General features: G+C 40.4%; 1 protein-coding gene across 1 annotated transcript in view; it reads right to left on the reverse strand.

Moving 5' to 3' along the window:
• The window catches only part of osbpl10b (oxysterol binding protein-like 10b), a 64,245-nt gene that overhangs the window by 14,216 nt on the left and 25,649 nt on the right, over positions 1-24,380 (reverse strand). The window contains exons 6-7 of the mRNA XM_053633330.1: positions 22,396-22,541; positions 3,561-3,707 (exon numbers count right to left, since the gene is read on the reverse strand). Of these exons, the coding sequence (XP_053489305.1) occupies positions 3,561-3,707; positions 22,396-22,541 (293 nt within the window). The remainder of the gene's footprint in view (positions 1-3,560; positions 3,708-22,395; positions 22,542-24,380) is intronic.

Consider the following 24,380-nt stretch of genomic DNA (forward strand, 5'->3'; position numbering starts at 1 on the left):
GCACAAGAGATTCTGTAGGACAGACAGCTTTACAGTTTCTCCATAACATGACAAACTGCATATTTATTAATTGAAACTGGTGAGGGAACTACCGTTTACAGCTCTTATTTTTATTACTGGTCTCATTCTTTAATAAACAAAAACAGCTAACATTGGCAAATTGATGTGGTAAAAGACGAATAAAACACTTTGGGATATGCTGTTATTAAAAGATGATCAACTTCCATTTGTTTGCTTCCTGTTGGGGCACATCAGACTGCATCATTGATTATTTTCCAGTATGAGCACACCCAAGTGTTTTATTCCTTATATATTATACATTGTTCTGTAATATTCTTCCTATGCAGGATTATTCTGTATCTTTAAAAAAAAAAAAAAAAGACTGTTCCAGACAATTTATTAACGTGCAGTAGAATCAGTTATGAAGGATAAAGAGCAACATATACAGTTGCAATCAAAATTATTCAACCCCCATTGCAAATCAGGTTTATTGTCATAATGTACAGACTTTCAGCTGTTTGCAATGAACAAATCAAACAAAAGTAATTGAAATAGTTCAACACAACGAATGCTTCAAGTGGTTTCCCCAAATTCAACTGAAAATGCAACTTATAATGACTTCTCCAGTTTCAAAATTATTCAACCCTCTGAATAGAATCCCTCACAACAGCACTAATATGCTAAAAAGGTGTTGTCTCAAGCACACCTGATGCAACTATCAAGGGCTTCATTAGTTGCACCAGGTTTGCTTGAGCTGGAACACATGAAATAGGTGAACACATGAACTGGCTAGGGGCAGAAAATGTATGAAATACCTGGACGGGGCAGAAAAAGGAAGCTATCAATGGCTGCAACCAGATTTCTGGGAAGGCAGGTTGTGAAAAACCCTTGAGTGACTGCAAAAGACCTGCAGCAAGACTTGGTGGCAACAGGCACTGAGGTTTCAGTGAGCACAGTATGGTGTGTACTAAATGCCGAAGGTTCCATGCCAGAACCACTACTGACCCAAAAGCGCAAGAAAAGTCGGCTCAAAAACGTATAAATAAGCAACAGAAGTTTTTGGGATTCTGTTCTGTTGAGCGATTAAATAAAACTGAAACTTTTTGGCATGATGGATCAGCGGTATGTCTGGAGGAAGAAGAATGAAGAAAGAAAACACTCTGTCAAGCATGGTGGTAGCTTTGTGATGCTCTGGGGCTGCTTTGCATCCTCTGGCACTGGAAACCTGCAGTGTGCGGAAGGAAAGATGGATTCATTGAAGTATCAGGAAATCCTATGATAAAACGTCATGCCATCTGTGAGGAAGCTGAAGCTTGAGTGTCATTGGACCTTCCAACAGGATGATGATCCCAAACATACATTAAATTCCACCAAGGCTTGTTTGCAGCAGAAGTCCTCGAAGATTCTAGAGGGCCATCACAGTCACCAGACTTGAACCCCATAGAAAATCTCTGGTGGGATTTGAAGAACAGCATGGTTTCAGCACAAAACCCCAAGAATATTACTGAACTGGAGGCAATTGCTCATGAGGAATGGGCTAAGATTCCATTAAAGAACGCTGCCAGAAGCTGTGCATCTCATTTGCATCAGGTCATAACAGCAAAAGGGTGCTCTACTAAGTACTAAATATGCTTGCCTTGAAGGGGTTGAATAATTTTTCAAACTGGAGAAGTCATTATAAGCTGCATTTTCTGTTGAATTTGGGGAAATCAAATTTCACTTGCTTTTGTTTAATTTGTTCATCGCAAACAGCTGAAAGTCTGTAAATATTACAATACAGTGAGGGAAAAAAGTATTTGATCCCCTGCTGATTTTGTACATTTGCCCACTGACAAAGAAATGATCAGTCTATAATTTTAATGGTAGATTTATTTGAACAGTGAGAGACAGAATAACAACAAGAAAATCCAGAAAAAACGCATGTCAAAAATGTTATAAATTGATTTGCATTTTAATGAGGGACATAAGTATTTGACCCCCTCTCAATCAGAAAGATTTCTGGCTCCCAGGTGTCTTTTATACAGGCAACGAGCTGAGATTAGGAGCACACTCTTAAAGGGAGTGCTGCTAATCTCAGCTTGTTACCTGTATAAAAGACACCTGTCCACAGAAGCAATCAATCAATCAGATTCCAAACTCTTCACCATGGCCAAGACCAAAGAGCTTTCCAAGGATGTCAAGGACAAGATTGTAGACCTACACAAGTCTGGAATGGGCTACAAGACCATTGCCAAGCAGCTTGGTGAGAAGGTGACAACAGTTGGTGCGATTATTCGCAAATGGAAGAAACACAAAAGAACTGTCAATCTCCCTCGGCCTGGGGCTCCATGCAAGATCTCACCTTGTGGAGTTGCAATGATCATGAGAACAGTGAGGAATCAGCCCAGAACTACACGGGAGGATCTTGTCAATGATCTCAAGGCAGCTGGGACCATAGTCACCAAGAAAACAATTGGTAACACACTACGCCGTGAAGGACTGAAATCCTGCAGCGCCCGCAAGGTCCCCCTGCTCAAGAAAGCACATATACATGCCCGTCTGAAGTTTGCCAATGAACATCTGAATGATTCAGAGGACAACTGGGTGAAAGTGTTGTGGTCAGATGAGACCAAAATGGAGCTCTCTGGCATCAACTCAACTCGCCGTGTTTGGAGGAGGAGGAATGCTGCCTATGACCCCAAGAACACCATCCCCACCGTCAAACATGGAGGTGGAAACATTATGCTTTGGGGGTGTTTTTCTGCTAAGGGGACAGGACAACTTCACCGCATCAAAGGGACGATGGACGGGGCCATGTACCGTCAAATCTTGGGTGAGAACCTCCTTCCCTCAGCCAGGGCATTGAAAATGGGTCGTGGATGGGTATTCCAGCATGACAATGACCCAAAACACACGGCCAAGGCAACAAAGGAGTGGCTCAAGAAGAAGCACATTAAGGTCCTGGAGTGGCCTAGCCAGTCTCCAGATCTTAATCCCATAGAAAATCTGTGGAGGAAGCTGAAGATTCAAGTTGCCAAACGTCAGCCTCGAAACCTTAATGACTTGGAGAAGATCTGCAAAGAGGAGTGGGACAAAATCCCTCCTGAGATATGTGCAAACCTGGTGGCCAACTACAAGAAACGTCTGACCTCTGTGATTGCCAACAAGGGTTTTGCCACCAAGCATTAAGTCATGTTTTGCAGAGGGGTCAAATACTTATTTCCCTCATTAAAATGCAAATCAATTTATAACATTTTTGACGTGTTTTTCTGGATTTTTTTTGTTGTTATTCTGTCTCTGACTGTTCAAATAAATCTACCATTAAAATTATAGAATGATCATTTCTTTGTCAGTGGGCAAACGTACAAAATCAGCAGGGGATCAAATACTTTTTTCCCTCACTGTAAACCTGACTTGCAATGGGTGTTGAATAATTTTGATTGTAACTGTATGTGTAGTCACATATATAAATGTGTTTGATATGGACAGCAAGCTTATGAATTGGGATTTCTCCACAAGCCAAACAGACACAATGAGTCAACCTAAGTGCTGCTTCTGTGTGTGTCTGTGTGTGTACATACCCGTGTGAGGTCCATGCCCAGTTTGAGCTGGGAGAGAAGGTGGAGGATGATACTCCTTTGTTCATCTAACACTCCTAGGTCCTCTTCCTCATTTTCCTCAGTGTCTGTGCTCTCCTCACTGGGGTCCACTGCGTTTGCACTGGAGTGCTGCTGGAACACAGAAACTGGTTACTAAAGCCCACTGACCGTGATACATAAGGGCCCGCTGCAGACACACTGCACTTTATAGAGGCATGAGACATCAAATTCCTGAATCAAAACATTGAAAGAGGGTTGCTCTTATTTAGGGAGAGAAAAATAAAGTTTCTGAAATGTTTCTTTTTAAGAGTTCTTAAATCAAAGTGTGATTTTAAGTAATTTTGGAGTCAGATATTTGAAATATAAGTCTAACTTCTGCTCACTTCTATTTCCTTTTGTAACTGGAGGGTTTAGTAGGTAATGTGGTAATGTACTTCATCATCATTGATCATCATTATCATCATCAGTATACTTTTTTTAAAAGCTGTAACCTAAAGCTTTAGATCTGAGGTAAGGTCCTGCAATTATAAACATAATTTTATTATAAAGCAGCAATCATCTTTAATTAAAAAAAAGAGAACAGCCACATCCATCCCTCCATCCATCCGCTATACCGCTTTATCCTTTTCAGGGTCATGGGGAAACCTGGAGCCTATCCCAGGGAGCATCGGGCACAAGGTGGACAGGGTGCCAATCCATCCCAGGGCACAATCACATACACATACCCATTCATACACTACGGACACTTTGGACATACCAAACAACCTACCATGCATGTCTTTGGACTGGGGGAGGAAACCCCCGCAGCACGGGGAGAACATGCAAACTCCACACACACAGGTCCATGGTGGGAATCAAACCCCCAACCCTGGAGGTGTGAGGCAAACGTGCTAACCACTAAGCCACCGTGCGCCCAGAACATTATCACTAATGCTATCATAATAGCTAGTTAGTATCAAGATAGCTGGCCAGGGAGTCATTTCTTTGTGCCCAGATTTATATGGCACATCACGTAATATCACTGCATGGGCATTTGGACATTTCAGCAGTGAGATGTCAGAATTAGATGTTCAAAATTAACTTAACTAAAACAAATTCAGAAAAAGATACACTAGCATATTTGGAGGCCAAAACTGGATTAAATTAGGTATGTAAGTCATGATGTCATGAGAGTTAGATTCAAAAACATACTAGGCTAGTTTTCACCTAAGGAAGCGATGACCGTTTGTGATTCCATGACTCCAACCATTTGTTTAGTTCCATAGAAATCTAGGCCTATTATATTGAGAGCTGTATGGTAGTGCTGGGGAACACCCTTTGACAAGTTCCCACAATAACCCATGCTATGTTAAGGAAATACACAGTTGGGAACATGTTTTTCAGGTTCCCGTTATGTGCTATATAGGGTTGAGGAACATAGGACCCTGGGACCTGGGGAACATAGGCCCCTCTGTCATGTGTTCATTATGTGCCATATAAATCTGAGGAACATAGATACGCTCCTGCTGGCCAGTGTTATGCAAGTTTTTAGCTCGGATGAAGCAATAGCATTACTTAACGAACTAAACACCTAGCACTAGTCCAGTAATTAATTTCCTCTTTAAAAAATGTAGATAAGAGAATTACTATGTGGACTAACCTGTGAGATAAAGCTAAAAAGCTAGAATGAAACTGGCTTGTGCGTGACACACTTCTAGCTAGCTGCTTAGCTTCATGCTTGCTAGCTTGCTTCCATAGCTGTTAAGACATACTGATGGTCTTCAGGTTATCTAGCTGTGTGTTTTGTCTCTTAAAGTTAATAAAAAATGTTGTCACCCTAAATCCCTCTGGGATGTAGTCATAAACTATCCATATGTACAAGATTTATAACATTAGTGCACATATCTGTGTTGAACATTTTGTTTGTTATAGTTGATTGGAAAGTGGTGTGATCTGTACACATAGGTTATATACAGGTTTGTGAAAAAATAAGTACACCCCATGGAAATTGCTGGCTTTTTTTGACATATTTGTACAAGCAAACATTTGATCATATTTGAAACAGTGCCTATTAATAAAGTTGATATACTTGAACAAAACCACAAGGAAAGATTGCTTTTTCAATCATTTATCCAACAGAAATATCAATAGATTTGATATTCTTCTGTGGAAAAAGTAAGCACACCCTTGGCCTCAGAAGCTAGTATTGCCCCCTTTAGCAGAAATGTCTTTTTGTGAAAAAAATGTGAAAATTACTACAAAATGTCAATTTTGTGTCATTTGATAGTGTATTACCTTTATTCATAGGCACTGTTTCAACGAGGATCAAATGTTTGCGTGTAAAAATATGTAAAATAAATAAATATATATATATATATATATATATATATATATATATATATATATATATATATATATATAGTTTTTTAAAAATCCATGGGGTGTACTTATTTTTTCACATGACTGTTTATGTACTGGGGTGTTCTGGCTCTATCACTATGCACTTCTGTTTGTGGATTAAATGAACCTGCACATATTTAGCTCTTTTTTGCACTACATTGGTTGACACTGAATATTCACATTTTACACAGGATCTTAAATGATACCTTCACTAAACTTGAAGAAAAGGAACAATGTTTGACATCAGTACTGATTATATGAATTTTTTATCAGTTTTTCTGGGTGGATGTGACATATGCCGGTGGAGCCCATTTTCAATCACCTAGGGCTCCACATGTGCTTGCTCTGGATATTACCTGCAAAACTTTCAGTTAGGCATTGTCTTTTCAGTCTCAATGTGCTCTTAGCTGAACTGGCCTGGCTTATGTGTGTGTGGTCTCTGCTGTAGCCAATCATGCGGAAGCCCTACATAGTTGCTAATGCATAATATAACACAGCCCACAAGTGCATTCCCCAATGCACAATGGGAAAAGAATGAAAAGTTTTATCATCAAGCACTGATATAGTTCACAGACAAGTGAGAAATATCACATCCTTTTGTCTCTGAGGATTACTTTCTATTCTTTCATGAACATATGAGCAACACTGAGGCACCAGATGGGAACTGAAAAGCAGCAGCATGCTTCAGGCAACAGTGGATTCTGTGAATGGCCTATAAACTGAAAAAGTGACTAACTTTTAGATTATATGTCGATTTGATCTGCTTCACTCCTCCTTCTGTCTCTAACATTGCTGGTGTTTAGTGAATCGTGAGTTTATGAGAAGTGGATGGGGCTCGCTGAGGGAAATGGGGAAGCCTGGCTCTGTGCTCAGAGCAGCAGTGCTATTTCAACTGAATATTTCATAAAAGAAGCATGTTGCCATTTTTTCTTCTCTTTACAGCAGCCACACACTCACTGGTGACGCAATGCTCTATCAGGCCACTTTCAAGGTCAAACATCACGTGGCACTCAAACATCCAGAAAGCTCATGATTGAACAGAGGCCCATCGATAAAAATGGCAAAGTACAAAAGAAAAAGCAGCAAAGTTTTCACACAAGGTAATGGGAATTTACTCACAAATACCAAATCTAATAATAATTAACCTCACGTAGCATGACATGTGCTTGATTTTACCAAGTAGTAATTATCACAGAGTGAATATACAACAAGTGGTCTGATTTAGATTTTTTAAAATATATGTAGCAACAATGTTGAGGAAAAATCTGGTCAGAACTGACCATCAGTTTTAATCTATAGCACTATTTTATATGAATATATATGTAAAGTTCCTGTTAGAACAGAATAAACTAGTGGAGTAGTAAACATTAAAGAACAGCACATTTATTGTTACATTTGCAATCTTTATAACAATCAGTGTGCTAATGTTTTAGAGGAAACTTCTGACATCTTTCAAACAACAACCAAACAAAACAGAGGACATAGAGCTGATCCACCACACAATCATCGCAACAAAAATCTCTTCCTACTTACATTCATATCAAGGCCAGTTTAATTATGTGCTCCATCCAGGTCCTTCATCTCACAATGGTACAAAGTGTCCCACAGCAGCTCTTCTTCAACACCCTGCTGTCTTTTTCTCTTCTTTTCTTCGGAATTTTGCTTTTTTTCTCTCTCTCTTACTCTGCTACTTTTCCCTGTCTGAGTAGCTGTCCCTGAGCTGTGATGGTACTGCCCTCTCCCATCTGCCCACCCATACATTTGTGCTCACATACACACACACACTCACGTACACCCACCAACACTGAGATTACAGCTACTGCTGCTGCTGTTGCCCAGACTTGCCACAGGCTGATTTCTCCAAAATCCAGCTGGACCTCCTTTCCTCTGTTTAGATACTTTAACAAAGCCATAGAGACATATGAAAAGGAGAGAGAGAGAGAGAGAGAGAGACAGGCAGAGTTTTCTTGAATTTATGTGTATTTCTATCTATTGCTGTTCTTTTTCTGATGTGTTCTGTATCATATTCGTCATGTCAATAAAACAACTTTGAGAGAGAGAGAGCACACGAGCGTGAGAGAGAGAGACTGAGAAAGAAAGAAAGAAAGAAAGAGAGAGAGGGAGAGGGAGAGATGACTTGTTCCTGATACTCTTTCTGAGATTACATGGATGCTTTAAATCCTTCAAGCCCCTCCCACCTTCCCCACAAACACACACGATTTACACACATAGCATTCTATTTGCATCTACAGTTTATGTATATTCAGGGAATTCAACTTCACTGTATGGCAAGTGCTTACAGGTCCGCCTCCTGCATATACAGTATTCATCCACCTTCTATAATTCTACCCACACTCACACTCAACCTCTACTTCACCTTGCCACGTTGTTTTATTCATCTAATCATGTAAAAGCTACAGACCTCGAACTCATATGAGTGGAACTCTCCATCTATACCTTTGAAATGGTCCTGCATTTACCTAGTTTAATTTATGTATCAGTAGATTATATGAACAAGGATTAATGTACTTGTGTTTATTATTAGAGCAGTCTTTACTGCTCTAATAATATTGCTTGTTCCTTGAAATGATCAAAATATCAAAGGTTTATCATGACATATAACTTGATCTGCCCAAAAGAACAGCACACCTTTTACATCAAACTTTTTATAAAAGTGACATAAGTAGAGGACACCTGAATTTCAGATGGGTGAAAGCACACTTTCTGTCACTTACACACACACAGAGTAAAAAGAGTACAAAATTTAACTCCAAGGTCTCAGTGTAGAAGCTTTGTAGCTAATATTTATATATATATATATATATATATATATATATATATATATATATATATATATATATATATATATAATTTTTTTGCTTGAATTTTGTGCCACATAAAATGTGCTGGGGAAATTCTTTGAATTTATCTAGTTAGGCATTCTGGCAATTTTGCCATGATTTATTTTTAATAATCTAGAAATTCTTACATCATCCTGTTGGAGGAAATCTTGCCCAGTGCACTACATCTCCCCATTCATCAACCTCATTTAGTACCACATTTACAATGGGCCACCTGCGGCACACAAACTGGGCTTTCTCTAATTTAATATGACTTAGTACTGTTTGTTTTTATTCTACTCCAACTGTATAATGTAATGATTTATAATCCCGCATTCAGGCATCTCCTAGAAGAGGATGAGTTCCCTTCTAATCTGGTTCCTCTGAAGGTTTCTTCTTAATGATGTCTCAGGTAGATTTGACATTTATGGCATTTGGTAGACTCCCTTATCCAGAGCGACTTACATTTATCTAATTTATATAAGTGAGCGGGTGAGGGTTAAGCTTTGCTCAAGGGCTCAGCAGTGACAGCTTGATGGTACTGGGATTTGAACTCACAACCTTCAGAAGTCCAATGTCTTAACCACTGAGCTACCACCATTTTACTTGCAGCTTGCAACTAAGCTACATTACAGATTTCTGTAAACCTGCTTTGTGGCATAAATAAAATAAAATAAAATTGAAATTAATTATAAACACAGTCTCATCATGAAGTGCTTAGTTTTGATGGCATGATATGAGTGCTTAGTGCTGCTTCTCTGGGAGCACTATGATGCTAATTTTATATCCATTATCTTTGCCAAGTTCTAATTTTAGCCAGGGTCAATTAAAATCTACTGCCATACCTCCTCCATTAGTCTGTGTCCTAGCTGCAGGTCACTATTACGTCTGCCACAGCACTCTGTCTCATATACAGTTACTCAGATCAGGAATAATCAGCAATAGCTGTAAAGTGAAGCTCGCCTTACAGTATATTCATTTTCTCTTTATTTCTGCATTTCCCTTCTGTGCACACAATGCATTATATGTCTTTGAATCATTATGGCTCTGTGTTTGCTTGTATTCTAAATAATGTACTGATCGAAATTGAGCTATGTCTTCACTAAAACAAAAGCCAAGTTATGTACATCAATAAATAAATCAAATTAGATTAAATGCACCTTCCTGCCCAAAGGCAGTATGTTTCTGGAGAACTAAACTCCAGATTTGTGGACTAATAGACATGTGTGTCTGAGAGTATACGTGAATACATGTTAGTTATGCTGTTATAGCTAGTCTTGCCGGAGTCCCTGCTTGCACTCACACAACGTACATCGTCCTTAACCATTAAGGGACAATAAGCATATCTAATAATATCCTTTTCTTTCCCTTTCTCTCTCCCTCTCTCTGTCTGTCGAGCTACACATGATACTCCTGAGATATCAGCGATCCTGACCCTTCTGCTCTCCAGACCTGCCTGATCCATCCTGATGCCCTACTTCTGGTAGTAGTTCTCATAAACTGGAAGTCACATGCTGCTGCTGAGGATGGCCCCACATGGTGCAGCCTAAAAATCACTGAGATTACTGAGGATGGTAACACTTAAAAACCATAAAGATGGCTTTGGACATTTATGCTAGGATGGCTAGGACTACAATTCCCATGATAGCTTTAGGACTGCAATTGCTACAAACAGTTTTGCACTCAAGTCTCCATCAGTGAACAGTGTTCAATAAAACAGACTTCATGTAAAAACTGTAATGACTTTTCCTGATTACACAACTGCACTATTTGACTATGTAGTATTAGCACATTTATAGAAGGGATTTATTCATTTATATTCGCACTAGCCATTGTTACCCAGATGAGGATGGGTTCATTTTTTGAGTCTAGTTCCTCTCAAGGTTTCTTCCTCATATCGTCTCAGGGAGTTTTTCCTTGCCACTATCGGCTCTAGCTTGCTAATTAGAATAAATTCATACATTTAAATCTATATCCTCAGTTTATATGTTTCTGTAAATCTGCTTTGGAACAATGGCCATTGTTAAAAGTGCTGTACAAATAAACTGAATTGAATTGAAATTGAATGCCATGTGTGTCAGTATCTGTGTGTATTGACCCTGTGTTGTCCCATGACATGGTCTGATTTGATCTGCTGCAAGCTGTTCAGCATGTGATTCATGTCCTTATGAACTCTGTGTCTCTCTGTGTGTGTGTGTGTGTGTGTGTGTGCGCGCGTGCGTGAGAGGGGGAGAGAAAGAGAAAGATAACTAAAACAAGTTAACGAGCAAAACAAGCATTTATGATGGTATGTAGACTTCTGTAGAACAGCACTACATCCCTCAGTCTCAGCACTGAAACACGAAAACACCCAGCATGCATTACACAAACACATTACACAGTCATTTGAGTCATCAATCATTAATCGTACAGCAATTCTGAGTAAGGTCTACTAGCAAGTTTATTTGGCAACACAGAACAGCTACATTATTATGAATTTGGTTCAGGGTTACCTAACTTTTTGCAGCCAGGGACTCCTTTTAAATACAATTCACAAACCTCCTCAGTACAGATTTACTTTATAATGCTTATATTAATCTCTTTATTTATATGTGTATAATAATATTTTACTTATTTCTTGGAGCTATGGAGCATTTTAGTCCCGAACTTAGGTTCAAATTGACATTATTTATAGGCCTGATTGTTTTTGAGTTATTGAGGTTTCAACTAAATCCATTAAATTCAAGTAACTAAACAGGCTGATAATTATATCTACATAATAAATATAATAAAAACTTTGATAATGGTGAGTTGTGATTTCAACGATTATAACAAAATAAGACCCCTTGGGTATGTTTCACCTACCTCCAGGGGATCCTGGGCTCCACTTTGGGAACCAGTGTTTTAGAAAGCAAGCTAGACTAGATAGTTTGCTGATATTAGCTAGGACTGGTATGAGTGTTGTTATGGTTACAGTGTGGGGGGGGGAGGGAACTTCCAAGAGAGCCAACAATGAGCAGCACTGCCTTATGAAGAGCTAAATCTGAATACTGAATTGGGCACCGGTCCAACTCAGAGTTCCATGCACACACTCACTCACACCTAGGGCAATTAAAGTAGCCAATCCACCTACCAGCAGGTTTTTGGACAGTGGGAAGAAACTGGAACCCCTGGAGGAAACCCATGTGAAACTCTGCACAGTTAGGAATCCAAGCTCAGGATTAAACCAGTGATCCTAGAACTGTGAGTCAACAACACTTCCCACTACATTTCTGCAATAAAAAAAATATTGTGCCTGCCATGTTAACCTTCATTATGTATTACATAAAAAATATTATAAATTATGTAATACACTACACAAAATGAATCATCATAACAAGTAGCAGTACTTCAGACCATCATACTACTTCAGCTATGCACAGAATCAAACACACTTCGTTATATTCTTGCTAAAACTGGCCCTTAATCGTTGCTGTCACGTTTAAGTTAATGGATTTCGATCAGAGCTGCACTTTCTAGTGAATACAGAATACTGATGAATTTAATAAGTGCATCTGTCTTCATTTTGGAATTTTTTCTGCATTCACTAGAGAGAACCAGTTCAAATAGCTGACTCATTCATGAAAACCACATCACATAAGACAGCTCTTTGCCCATCCAAAGACACATGCATGGGTTTGAATCATGGATGCATTGTTTCATAGACACATACCACTGATAAACGTATGGAAAATGTGTGAATTGATTTTTTTCTACCATGTTTGTCTCCTTTCCACTCCTGCATTGCCCCTGACACAGCTAAAAAGTAGGCTACCCAGAATGCATTGCAACGTAAACAGCAATGGTGGCCAACGAGTGCAAGGATTTTTATTATTTAAAAAAAAAATACACCTATACATATAGTATAGTATATATTGTATATTAGATCTGTGCATGAGGTCTTAAAGTGACAGCAGTCTAATAAACCTGCTGCTGTCTTTGTCATTAAAGTTAAAGGGAACCATGACTATGAAGACTTGTATGGCTGTTTTAGATTAACACTGACATCCGCAATATAAATCCACTATACAAAACACTCCAGATATCAGGGTTTTTTTTAAACAATAAATATCCTTAAATAATAAATATCCTTGCACTCGGAGGCCGCCATTGCTGTTTACGTTGCAATGCATTGTGGGTAGTGATGTCAAATGTTTGCAACGGTGTTAATTCTCCAGCGACCCTACAGCGATATAAACATGTCTTCAGCCTTTTCAATCTGAACCCAAGCGTAACATAAGCGAGGAGGCTAATATAGAAGACATTACTCAAAATGTACATCAAAATGAAGACCATCAGTGAGGTAAGGAATTCGAGAGTGGGGCAAAGTCGAGGATGTCTGTGTAGCAACTGCATGTCTATGTCAACCGAGAGCGTTTGTTGTTCAAGGTAAGCATATAGATTATACTATCATTTTATGATAAAAACGTATTCTAATATTAATCATTTTAGAGATTATCAGCCAACTCACCATCTTGTTAAAATTCCGATTGCCCACTAGCATGCTGTCACCACGTTATGAGCAAATCTACATTATCTACACAGCTTCTGTGTGTACAAAGGTACTCATATCATTGGAAAGCTAAGATTCTTGTGATTCGATTGATAAACAGTCAATGTCTCTGTCAGACCACCGATATACAAACACATATGAAACGGAGGCAACTCACCTCATATGAAGCCTCATAGTAATCCACTGATCAATAACATACTGACAAAAACACTCTTGTTACACTGGCAAAGGTCCAAAAAATCCAATTATGTAAAAATATTTAGTCCACCTTTCAAAAGAGACCAAAACCATGCATGTACTCCAAAAGGTTCAAGAACAGCTTTAATTTTTACTTTGGGTATGCCTTGGCTAGGAGATTTAGGCTAATTTTACAGGAGCTTTACGTAATATGAATATAAAGAAAAAACGCACTAACAAGATGCTTATGGGTTTGATTATAATTACAGATATCCCCTGTAACACAGCACACAAAAACTATAAAATTACAGCCAAAAGCAGCACAGTGTGCTGCGGGGGCTAGTAGCTAATTCTTTTGAGTGCTCCAGTGCAACCATTTTACGTCATCGACTCAGACAGCATTGCACATGTCACGTAACAGCGGCCTCCGTAGGTTAACATATGTATTAAATATCAAGGATTTTTAAAGTAATGAACATATTTCATGTGTTTCTAACGAGATATTTTAGAAGGAGAGGGCAATTATAAAGTGTTAAGTTACACAAGTCTTCATAGTCTGGGTTCCTTTTAATCAAACAACAAAAGACAAAGAGAAAATGGCTCACTCCGTCATTTGACTGAATAACTTCAGTAAATTTAATAAGAATCACTGTCTATGTCATACAGTGAAGTCTATTTTATTTTACATTTAATTTCTTTATTCAACTTCCGTAGTATTTCTTACTCGAACACTACTGATAGACGTACCTGAGAAAACGTATGGTTATCGTGAAGTAAGATTGTAGTCATATTGCCCACCCCTAAACATTAGCATCTGGAGATTCCAGTCTTGAATTTCATGTAAATGTACTTCTTAAAGTAGGAAATATCATAAACCCTGCTGATAGGGATTTTTAAAAATTATTTTAGGAATGAAATTAGAAAAAAAAGTTAGAAGAACAGAGCTGTGTTCAGAAATGAGTTTGTCGAGTTGTCATTCATAGACAGATTAAAAGCAGTAATAAAGCATGGAGCTTGTTGTTATGACATGCTGCTAAATGTAACTCTACTCTATACTCTCTCTCTCTCTCTCAGCCTATATAACTGTGGGAGAGAGACATCAAATAATTGAAATGTCAACTTGAACTGGAGGACACAATATAGTGTGATACAATAACAAAACAGGTTAATTTGTATTTTCATACACTTGTAATATAATAAAAGTTCTACATTTACCTCTATATCCCTGTTTTTCTTTGAAATCATTTTTTGATAGGAACCTAGTTGAGGTGCTGATGACATGAAATAAAAAATATTAAATGGCAAGATGTAATAGTGGTATTTTTTGTTACATTTATGTTGCCGTTGGTTTGTGGAGGTTTAAATGTTAATGTAACAGCTCAGTGTTGAGTTTACAATTGCAATTTCAAATATTTTTCAATTTAATTACTTTCTGGACTTGACTCAGACTCGGCCATTAAGCACTTGGACTTAAGTCCAACTCAGCCCCTTTAGGACTCGGAACCGGACTTGATTCGTTAAGGACATAGTCTCAACTCGAATTCAACAAAGGTAGGCTCGGACGCAATACTAGTAGATGCCACAGCCAGAAGAAAATCCGCTTTCAATGACTTCCACCTAAGACCTCCTATGGTTCAAAGGGGATTGGCAAAGGGACTCCAAAAGCAGAGGTAAACGCCACACCGGAGAATGGAGAGAATGAGCCAGATTGAGGTGCCTTGCACCCTTTAAAACTGCAAACTGCAAACCAGATTATGGGAGCCCAAATATGAGCCATCCACAAGCGAACGGTGCACAGAGATAGCTGCCACATAAACCTTTAAGGTGGAGGCTGCCCTACCACTGTCCAAAAGACCTTTTGGAAACCCAAAACTACCGAGACTGCAAATTGTACAGGGTCAAACCCACGAGTCTCGCACCACGTACAAAAACACTTACATCAATAGGCATAAAGCACTCGCGTGGAAGCAGCTTTGTTCTCAACCTCATGTTGAGAACAGTGTCAACAACCGAAGGCTCACAGTCTGCTAATAGGGAGTTGGCCCTAGAGGCCAGATCCATAACTGTAGGTGGGTTGGGTTCGGATGCCAAATGTAGCCATCCAGCTGAGACAATAGATCTCTCCTGAGAGGAAGCTGCCTCGGTCTGTCCCTCAGCAAGGTTAGGAGCAAGGGAAACCATGGTCTGGACAGCCACTGTGGTGCAATCAGAAGCACCTTGTGTCTGCCTTGAGCAATTCTGTTAAGTGTCTCCAACAGCAGAGGAATTGGAGGAAAGGCATACAGGAGACAATCCGGCCATTCATGTGACAGCACATCCTGCCCCAGCAGACTGGATGTTTCCATCTGGGCAAACCACAGTGAGTTGTGTTCCCCGAAGTGAATAGATCCATGCCGCCACACCGAATTCCTGACAAATGTCCTGAACTACATCCAGGTGGAGCCTACACTTGCCCGGATGAAACCAAATTCTGGACAGAGCATCTGCAGCCTGATTGGCTATCCCTGGTAGATAAACTGTCTTCAGTGATGCAAACCGCAGGGGTGACCAGGTGAGGATATAGTGAGTGAACCATAGCAAATTCTCTGACCTTGTGCACCCTTGGTGATTCAGATTGAAAACCGTCGAAGTATTGTCCAAGTGCACAAGCACATGACGGCCTGTCAGCACTGGGAGGAAGTGTCTCAGGGCCAGAAAAGCTGCACGCATCTCCAGCAGGTTGATGTGATCCATAGACTGCTCACTTGACCATTCGCCACAGACACCCCTGTGGTTCAAACTACTCCCCAACCCTTGAGGGATGCATTGGTTGATACCACCTCCTGACGAGAGGGAACAATTCCCAACAGAAGTCCACCATCAGAGGGCACACACACAACTACGAGTCACTACAATCTGCCCATGACTATGACTATGACGGAATGGGTCTAGCTGAAGGCTGTTGCTCCAAACCTACAGGGGCTGCAGGTGAAGCAGTCCCAGAGGAATTACAAAGGTGGCCAACATCAGCATTCTGATCAACCTCAATACCATCCTATACTGGAAAGATGTCCCAAGAAGAAACTGGGCAAGAATATTTAGAATATCTGTCATTCGAGACAGAGACAGAGATGCTCGGATTGTGGATGAATTGATCGTCACCCCAATGAACATGATGGATTGCATGGGGGAGAGTGTGCTCCTTGCCCTGTTCACCAAGAGACCCAACTTGGTCTAGTAGCAGCTGGGTATCATACACATCCTGGTCCCTTGTCTGAGCACAAAACAACCAATAATCTAGATATGGCAGAAGCCGCAACCCCTGGGACCACAGGGCTGACAGAGCAGACAGAAGGTTAACACAACTAGCTAACTAGCCAAAGCGGGTAACAAGGTCTCCGGATAGAACCGTATGGTACCGTGCAGAGAAAATCCAGAAGGGAAATAACTCATGTGCCATGGCAAGCGGCTTGTAGCTCGAACGCGCATAGCCATGATGCTAAGCAAAAAGCCTGTACTTACCAGTGGTGAGCAATCCGGAAAATAAACAAGTTGGTACCAGTCAGACAGCGCACTGCCAAACGTATCGTAACAGCTTGGGATGACGAATTTTCACTGCTCGTAGAAAGCTGCACTTGACAAAAAATCTTGACCTAATCTAAAGGCGAGAAAGTGAAAGAGGTGGAGTGCTGAGCTGCAGTGGCTTATATCACCTCCGCTCAGCTCACGTCACTATGTGACTTCGTTGGTATTTATATTCTCAACCTATCTGGCTGGCGCTATGATCAGCCACTACTGTAGCACCATCTCTGGCGGTCATGAGGAATAAAACAGAACCCATCAGGCATCACAGTTTTACATTTTACTACTCTCTAGCCCCCTCATCAGGTTATTACTCAAAACACAGGCCCATAAACTACCATGATGTATGAAAATGCTTATTGGGTATGATTAGCATTAAAACAGAGGCTGGTACGTACACACACAAACACACACACACACAGTGTACCACTTTGGCACAGTGCCATCATTGATCAAACAGAAAGCCTCCCTAAGATTTATGCAGCCTGTGACTGCACTGCTGTTTTACACCACAGTTTACTAGTTTCTCATTCAAAAGAGAGAAATCACTGGAGTGGCTACTGCACAAAGCACCTGCCTAATTGTCTGTGCCTTCTGCTAATTCCTTGCGCTCAGTGTATTCGAAAGGCACTTGAAAGGAACATTTTGTCCAAAAATGAAATTTGCACAATTTCCCCTTATCTCAAACACAGTCAATCAGCCAGGACATTTTTGTTGCCTGACGTTTGCTTCTTTTGTTTTACACTAGAGATATAATATCAATCTTGCTAAAAAGTAAGAGAAGCACATTTGCTAAATAAATGTGAAATAAACCAGTTTAACATCAAGCAAACTCCATGTTTATACACGCTCACCTCAAACCACATTCAGGACTTAAGTAATCTTAAATAGACTTGTTCATGTGGTTTCTGATAAAGAGGACAAATACTATAGCTGTGATCCTTAAGTGAGCTTTAATCACTTTCTTCCCCAGCACTTAGTTTGGTATGATTCTGCACAAATATCAGGTAGGTAGCAAATGTACATTATAAGGAATCTGGATGATAAACTTGTTCCAATTTGATTTGTATATTTAACTTTTTAACCCAGACCAGGGTAAGATGTTAGTATTACTGAACCAATCAATGCCTTTTTAAGTGAGGGTGTGTTGATTTAACCTGAACCAGCTAGAAGCTTCCTTTACTTGTTAGCTATATTAGTTACTTTAGATACAATAGTCTCATAGCTCCAGAGCACTTCAAACAGCATTCAGAGTGAACTACACAACTTTTAATGGCTTAACAGCTTTCTCACCATGTGGTATGAGATTTGTGGTATAGCCTCCAACCACATGACCCTAGAGTGATTGGTGAGGACAGCAGAAAAGATCATCGGAGTCTCTCAACTCACCATCGACACCTCATTCAACAATTGCTGCATCCTCAAAGCCACCAGTATTGCAGACAACCGCTCTCACCCCTCTCATGGACTATTCACCCTCCTGCCATCTGCAGAAGGTACAGAAGCATCCATGCCACTATCAGCAGACTCCGCCCTAGTTTCTTCCCTGAGGCAGTCAGATTGCTCAACACCCTGCTGCCTCCCAACACTCACCTGGGCTAGCCGAACACCTAACCAAGTATGACTCCTTACCACTGCATACTGCACTAACCTAGTAAGACTCAGTGCCACTGCACACTGCAGTTTACAAAGTTGCATCAGTCCCTCTAATATTATGGAACTTGTTTTTGCTGTCAGTATTATTGCTATATTTGTGCTGCTACACTACAAAATACTTTACAGTTTACAGACCATGTTCTGTGTATTTATTGTCCTCATCTCAGGCCCTGTTTAAGATAAACTTTATTGATCCTCCACTGGGGAAATTCCCTCGTTACAGCAGCTCAATTACACAAAAAAGAACAGAAAGGAAAGAATACACATTAAATAGGAATAGAATTGAAAAAAAATGTCTAAAACTATATATACAATAGGAATAGAAAAACAAGAATAAATGTAGTAAAAAAAAAAAAATAATGGCAATATGTACACTATGAACACCTCAATGTATGTACAGATGAATACAAATATGAATATATACAGATGAGCAACACCTTGTTTATATACATGAATGGATAAATGGATTATTGCACAGTTAATAATAGAGGGTGAGCAACAAATAATAATAAATGAATAAATGTTCATATTGCAGAATTGCTACATTACGTTGTCTTTAGTATTAAAGACTGCTGTAGGGATGAAGTACCTGCGGTAGCACTCTTTTTTGCACTGAGGGTACAGCAGTCTGCTGCTGAAGGAGCTGCTCAGGGACCCCAATGTCTTATACAGGGGATGAGAGGAATTGCCCATGATAGACGCCAGCTTAGCTAACATCCTCCTCTCCCCACCACCTCGATGCTGTCCAGAGGGTAGACCAGGACAGAGCTAGCCCTCTTAACCACTTTGTTAAGACGTTTCCTGTCCTTCTCTGTGCTCCCAACTCCCCAGGAAACTACTGCATAGACGATAGCAGATGCAGCCACAGTGTCATAGAAAGATTTTAGCAGGGTCCTGCACATACCAAAAGACCTCAGTCTCCTCAGCAGGTGGAGATGACTTTGGCCCTTTTTATACAGGACATCTGTGTTTATGGACCAGTCCAGTTTATTGTTGAGGTGAACACCCAGGAATTTATACGTCTCCACCCTCTCGATGTCACCACCCTGGATGCTCACCAGCGTAGACCGCGGTGACATCCTGTGGAGGATGACCACCATCTCCTTTGTCTTGCTGGTGTTGAGGCAGAGATGGTTTAATTCACATGAGTTGACAAAGTCATCAACGACCTCCCAGAATTCCTGATTGTTCTCCTCTGATACTCGTCCAACAATGACCATATCATCAGAGAATTTCTGCACGTGGCAACTGCTAATGTTATGCCCGAAGTCCGCTGTGTACAGGGTGAAGAGAAAGGGAGCGAGCACTGTATCCTGTGCTGCTCCCGTGCTGCTAACCACCACAACAGACATACAGTCCTGGAGCCTCACATACTGTGGTCTGTCAGTGAGATAGTTGATGATCCATGCAGCCAGATGGCGGTCAACTCCAGCTCCTAAAAGCTTCCCCCTAAGTAGTGATGGCTGAATTGTATTGAAAGCACTGGAAAAATCTAATTTTTTTTATGTTTACACTAGTGTGTTTTTGTTTTAAAACACATAAGTTCTGCTATGGTTACGCCTGTCGTCTACACTACTCTGGCCTTTTCGACCCTCGAAAACGGAGACTTTTGGAAATGCGAAGACCCCGTTTTAGTTTGAAAACTCCGGGCTCGTGTTTCAGTGTAAACAGACCAAAACAAAGACTTTTGAAAACAAAGGCATGGCTGCCCACATTCGCCCCCTGATTGGGTTTTCTGGATCATTGTGTTTCCTTCCCTGATTCGTCAAGCCCCTACCATATGACCAAGTTATGCTACCGCAAGCTTTGCTGGCTTTGTAGTCATTCTTAGCAGCCATTGCGCAGTTAAATGCTGTATTTTATAATACTGCAGCTGCCAACATGCGCAAGAGGCAAGCTATGATTAGAGCAATCGGCAACAAATCTCATTTCAAGCAGCATAAGTCCTACATGGAACACCGGTTTGGACTAGCAACCAATTTCCTGTTTACACTTGTATGCGCATGCCCAGTGTGCATGAATGGTCATGTGACATGCGTTTTCAGTCTTGTAGTGTGGATGGAGATTGTTTCTGAAATACAGCAGAAATGCCAACATGGACAAGGATCGTTTTCATTTTAAAACAAAAACACACTAGTGTAAACAGGGCCTAAAACTGTTGTGTATTTACACTTTATGTAGTTCTGCGTACTGTTCTGTGTTGCACCATGGTCCTGGAGAAATGGCATTTCGCTCCAATCTATACAAGCTATGTAGAGGAATGATAATTAAAAACCCACTTGACTTGATTATGAACTGACTAATGCTGCATTCATGTTGCCTTGTAAGTGATCATGATATCATTGTAATGATGTAAGTTCCCACCTTGTCATGTTTGCCATGCGAAGTAGAAAAAAACATGGACGCCTCCATGAAAGTGTGTCTTTTGTTTGCTCTATCAGAGCATGTAAAGCTCATAAAAAGCTACTTTAACCTTTACACAGGTACTTTATCCTTTGTTTTTTTTTGTTTGTTTTTTTTACAGTTAAAGGCCTGAGTGGCTATTGGTACTATTCTACTATAGTGAACTTCAAACATTCATGCAACATTCTTCAGGCATTAGCTAAATGTCAGTACTTGGGGTAATAAACTGGCTATTTCTTTAATACTAGCAGTTCACAAAAAAATATAAGAAGGCCATATTTTCACATTCCTTTGTCTGATATTATTAATCAGACTTTGTAATTTTATTTTTAAATTCTATCTTATATTAGCTGTACTGTGAGTGTTTATGATGGCAGAAAACCATAAGTGCTTTTCTGGACTGTTAATCTGACCTGGCTGAATGATCCTGTCCTTTAAAAGATGGCGTGTCAGTCATCAACAGCCGTGATCAGCTACACGCTCCAGCTGGACTCAAAGCAGGAGAGTCTGGATTGATGTTACTCATTTCAGTAGATCTAAGTGCTGAGGCCTATCAGCATATTTCACTGTCTGTGTAGGCAGAGTGCCAGGGATGGCTGCTTGCTCCACCATAAGCACAGCATGTTTCAGCTAAACATGGCAACATCCAACCGGTTATATATCCTCTCACACATATCACACTCAAGCATGTTTCTGGTAACCAGTGCAATATTGTCCTGAATAGTGTAAGTAAGTGCTAGATTTCATTCAACAGGTTAATAATTTCACAGTAATGCAATGTTGGTAATGAGATGAATGCTATTTAATGTATTATATATCACAGCTCTGGGTCTGTTCACAATCCAGTCTGTGTTCCATTAAGTGCACATCATCTTTACAGGGAGTGCTTTTAAGGACACATAAAACAGCACAACATCAATTCTATCCCTTCAGGCACACCCGTGCTCACATATGTACACGCCTAGTTTCAGAAGCAGGCTGGCAGATGACAGAGATGTAGGAAGAGCAAAGTTTCCCAAAAGGGACACAGTGACTCATCGCCCCTCAGACAGGGTTGTTGTGGATCCTCAGTTACCTGTCAGAAAACTAGAGCACATCCAATTAGCGCTTCCTGTGCCAGGCGAGTTCGGCAGGAAATGCACAGAACCTCAGAGAGTGTGTCATTTCAGACAGCTTTGACTTTTTATACACAGCCACTAGAACTAGAACTCAACATATTCTAGTCACCTTAACCAGACCCCGGGGTGTGTGTGTGTGTGTGTGTGTGTACCTCGGAACCTTTGTGCACTTCCTTGCTCCTGTGTGCTGGAGATGGGGGTGCTTTGTTAGCAGTGGAGGTGGAAAGGCCCATCACTGATCCATTTTCCACTGCCTCATCTGTTGCAGTTATGGGCCCCGACCAGCCTGAATTGCTGTCTACACACACACACACACAAACACACAGACACACACACACACACATTTACACCCCTTTACTGGCAAACAAAGCAATAGTCATTTTTCAATCAGTGTACGAATGTGGGAGCTATGACTGCAAATAAGAGAATTAAGATGTTTGCTTTGATATAAATACTACTCAATTTTAGCACCTTTTTATTTCAAAAATGTTCAAAATGACCTGATCTTCAAGGAGCAGTCTATGATTGTTGCTTCCTAGAAGGAGACTTAAAGGCATGAAATTGCTAATGAGTCCCCCCACCAGCCCCTCAACCAGCGGTAGGAAATTACAAAGCACATTTACTTTTTACAGTAGCTGCGATTGTTTTGTATATACAGGGTGTCAAAAAGTCTCCACCTGTAGCAGAAATTAACACTTTTTTGCAACATCTAACTTTATATACAAAACATCCTCTACATAAGTGGTCACCAACCATGTTCCTGGAGATCTACCTTCCTGAAAACTTTAGCTCCAACAACCATAAAAGTGCCCACCTGACTATCTAATTATTACCTTAACCCAGTGGTTGGGAACCTATGGCTCTTGAGCTACATGTGGCTCTTTGACACAAATAATGTGGCTCACCAGGTGTCTCACCCTTCACCAAATATCATTGTTAAAAACCTAAACACATCACTTGAGATGAATGTTCTGCAAAATATTACAATTCTTTTGTTGTACAGCGTACCGAAGTGAAAGAAAAGTCAGTTTACAATAATATATTTCAAGTTGTTCCGACCAGTGCATGTATGCAATGCTATGCGCATGTGTCATGACACCAATCAACAGCAAACCGCTTATGTTTCTATGGTAGAAGAAGAAGAAGCAAATATATTTGTTACATATACATTACAGTGAAAATCTTTTTCTGCATATCCAAGCTTGTTAGGAAGTTGGGGTCAGAGCAAAGGGTCAGCCATGACATGGAGAGTAAAGGGCCTTACTCAAGAGCCCAACAGTGGCACCTTGGCTGTGCTGGGGCTTGAACCCCCAACCTTCTGATCAGTAACCCAGAGCCTTAACCATTGAGTCACCACTGCCCCAGATGGTAACCGCTCATTAGTTTGTGGAGATCTGGAAAATAAAGACTTCAGGTGCTCTGGTGCTCTGCTGTGTCTGATTTGCACAGAACCTATTGCATCATTTATAAAAAATCAAATGTAAAGAGACATTTTGCTTTTGCAGCAAATTACCAGGTGGGCAAAAGCATAAGGAAGGCGTGCACAGAGCTCCAACGTAAATTTGAAGCCAGACAGCAACAGCTGCAAGCGTGGACAGAGGCAACTGGAAGTCTGAATGCTGCCAGCTTTGCTGGCTCATTGGAGATTGTAAGACAAGTAAAACTTTTTTTTCTAACGGAGGATATGTAAAGCTATAAATGTTGAATATGGCAACTGAACTCTTTGTGGATTTCCCGAACAAGGAGAAAATCATTCAGAAAATTAAAGACATGCCCCTGTCAGCCTGAACAGTGTTTGACCACGCTGTCATGAGAGAGAGAGAGAGAGAGAGAGAGAGAGAGAGAGAAAGAGAGAGAGAGAATAGGTTACAATGATTTAAAAATGATAATCAGTGCTGAAGGCAAAAAGAAGTGATGCTGAGGGGCAGCGGAGGGAGGTATCAGGGGACGAGAGGTTGTTGGGGCAGTTAGCCCCCTGTAGGACTCCCATAGTCAGTGCTGTCTCAAGTTTTAATTTTTCTCTGGTCAGCGAGCGGTCACAGGGCAACGAAAATCTGATGCTTTCCCTCCAACAAAATGTGGAATGTTAACGTTACTAAAGACCATCTGGCAGCTACTGCTAAATGTGTCTCCATGG

This window comes from Ictalurus furcatus, chromosome 1 (genome assembly GCF_023375685.1).
Source record: "Ictalurus furcatus strain D&B chromosome 1, Billie_1.0, whole genome shotgun sequence".
Taxonomy (NCBI): domain Eukaryota; kingdom Metazoa; phylum Chordata; class Actinopteri; order Siluriformes; family Ictaluridae; genus Ictalurus; species Ictalurus furcatus.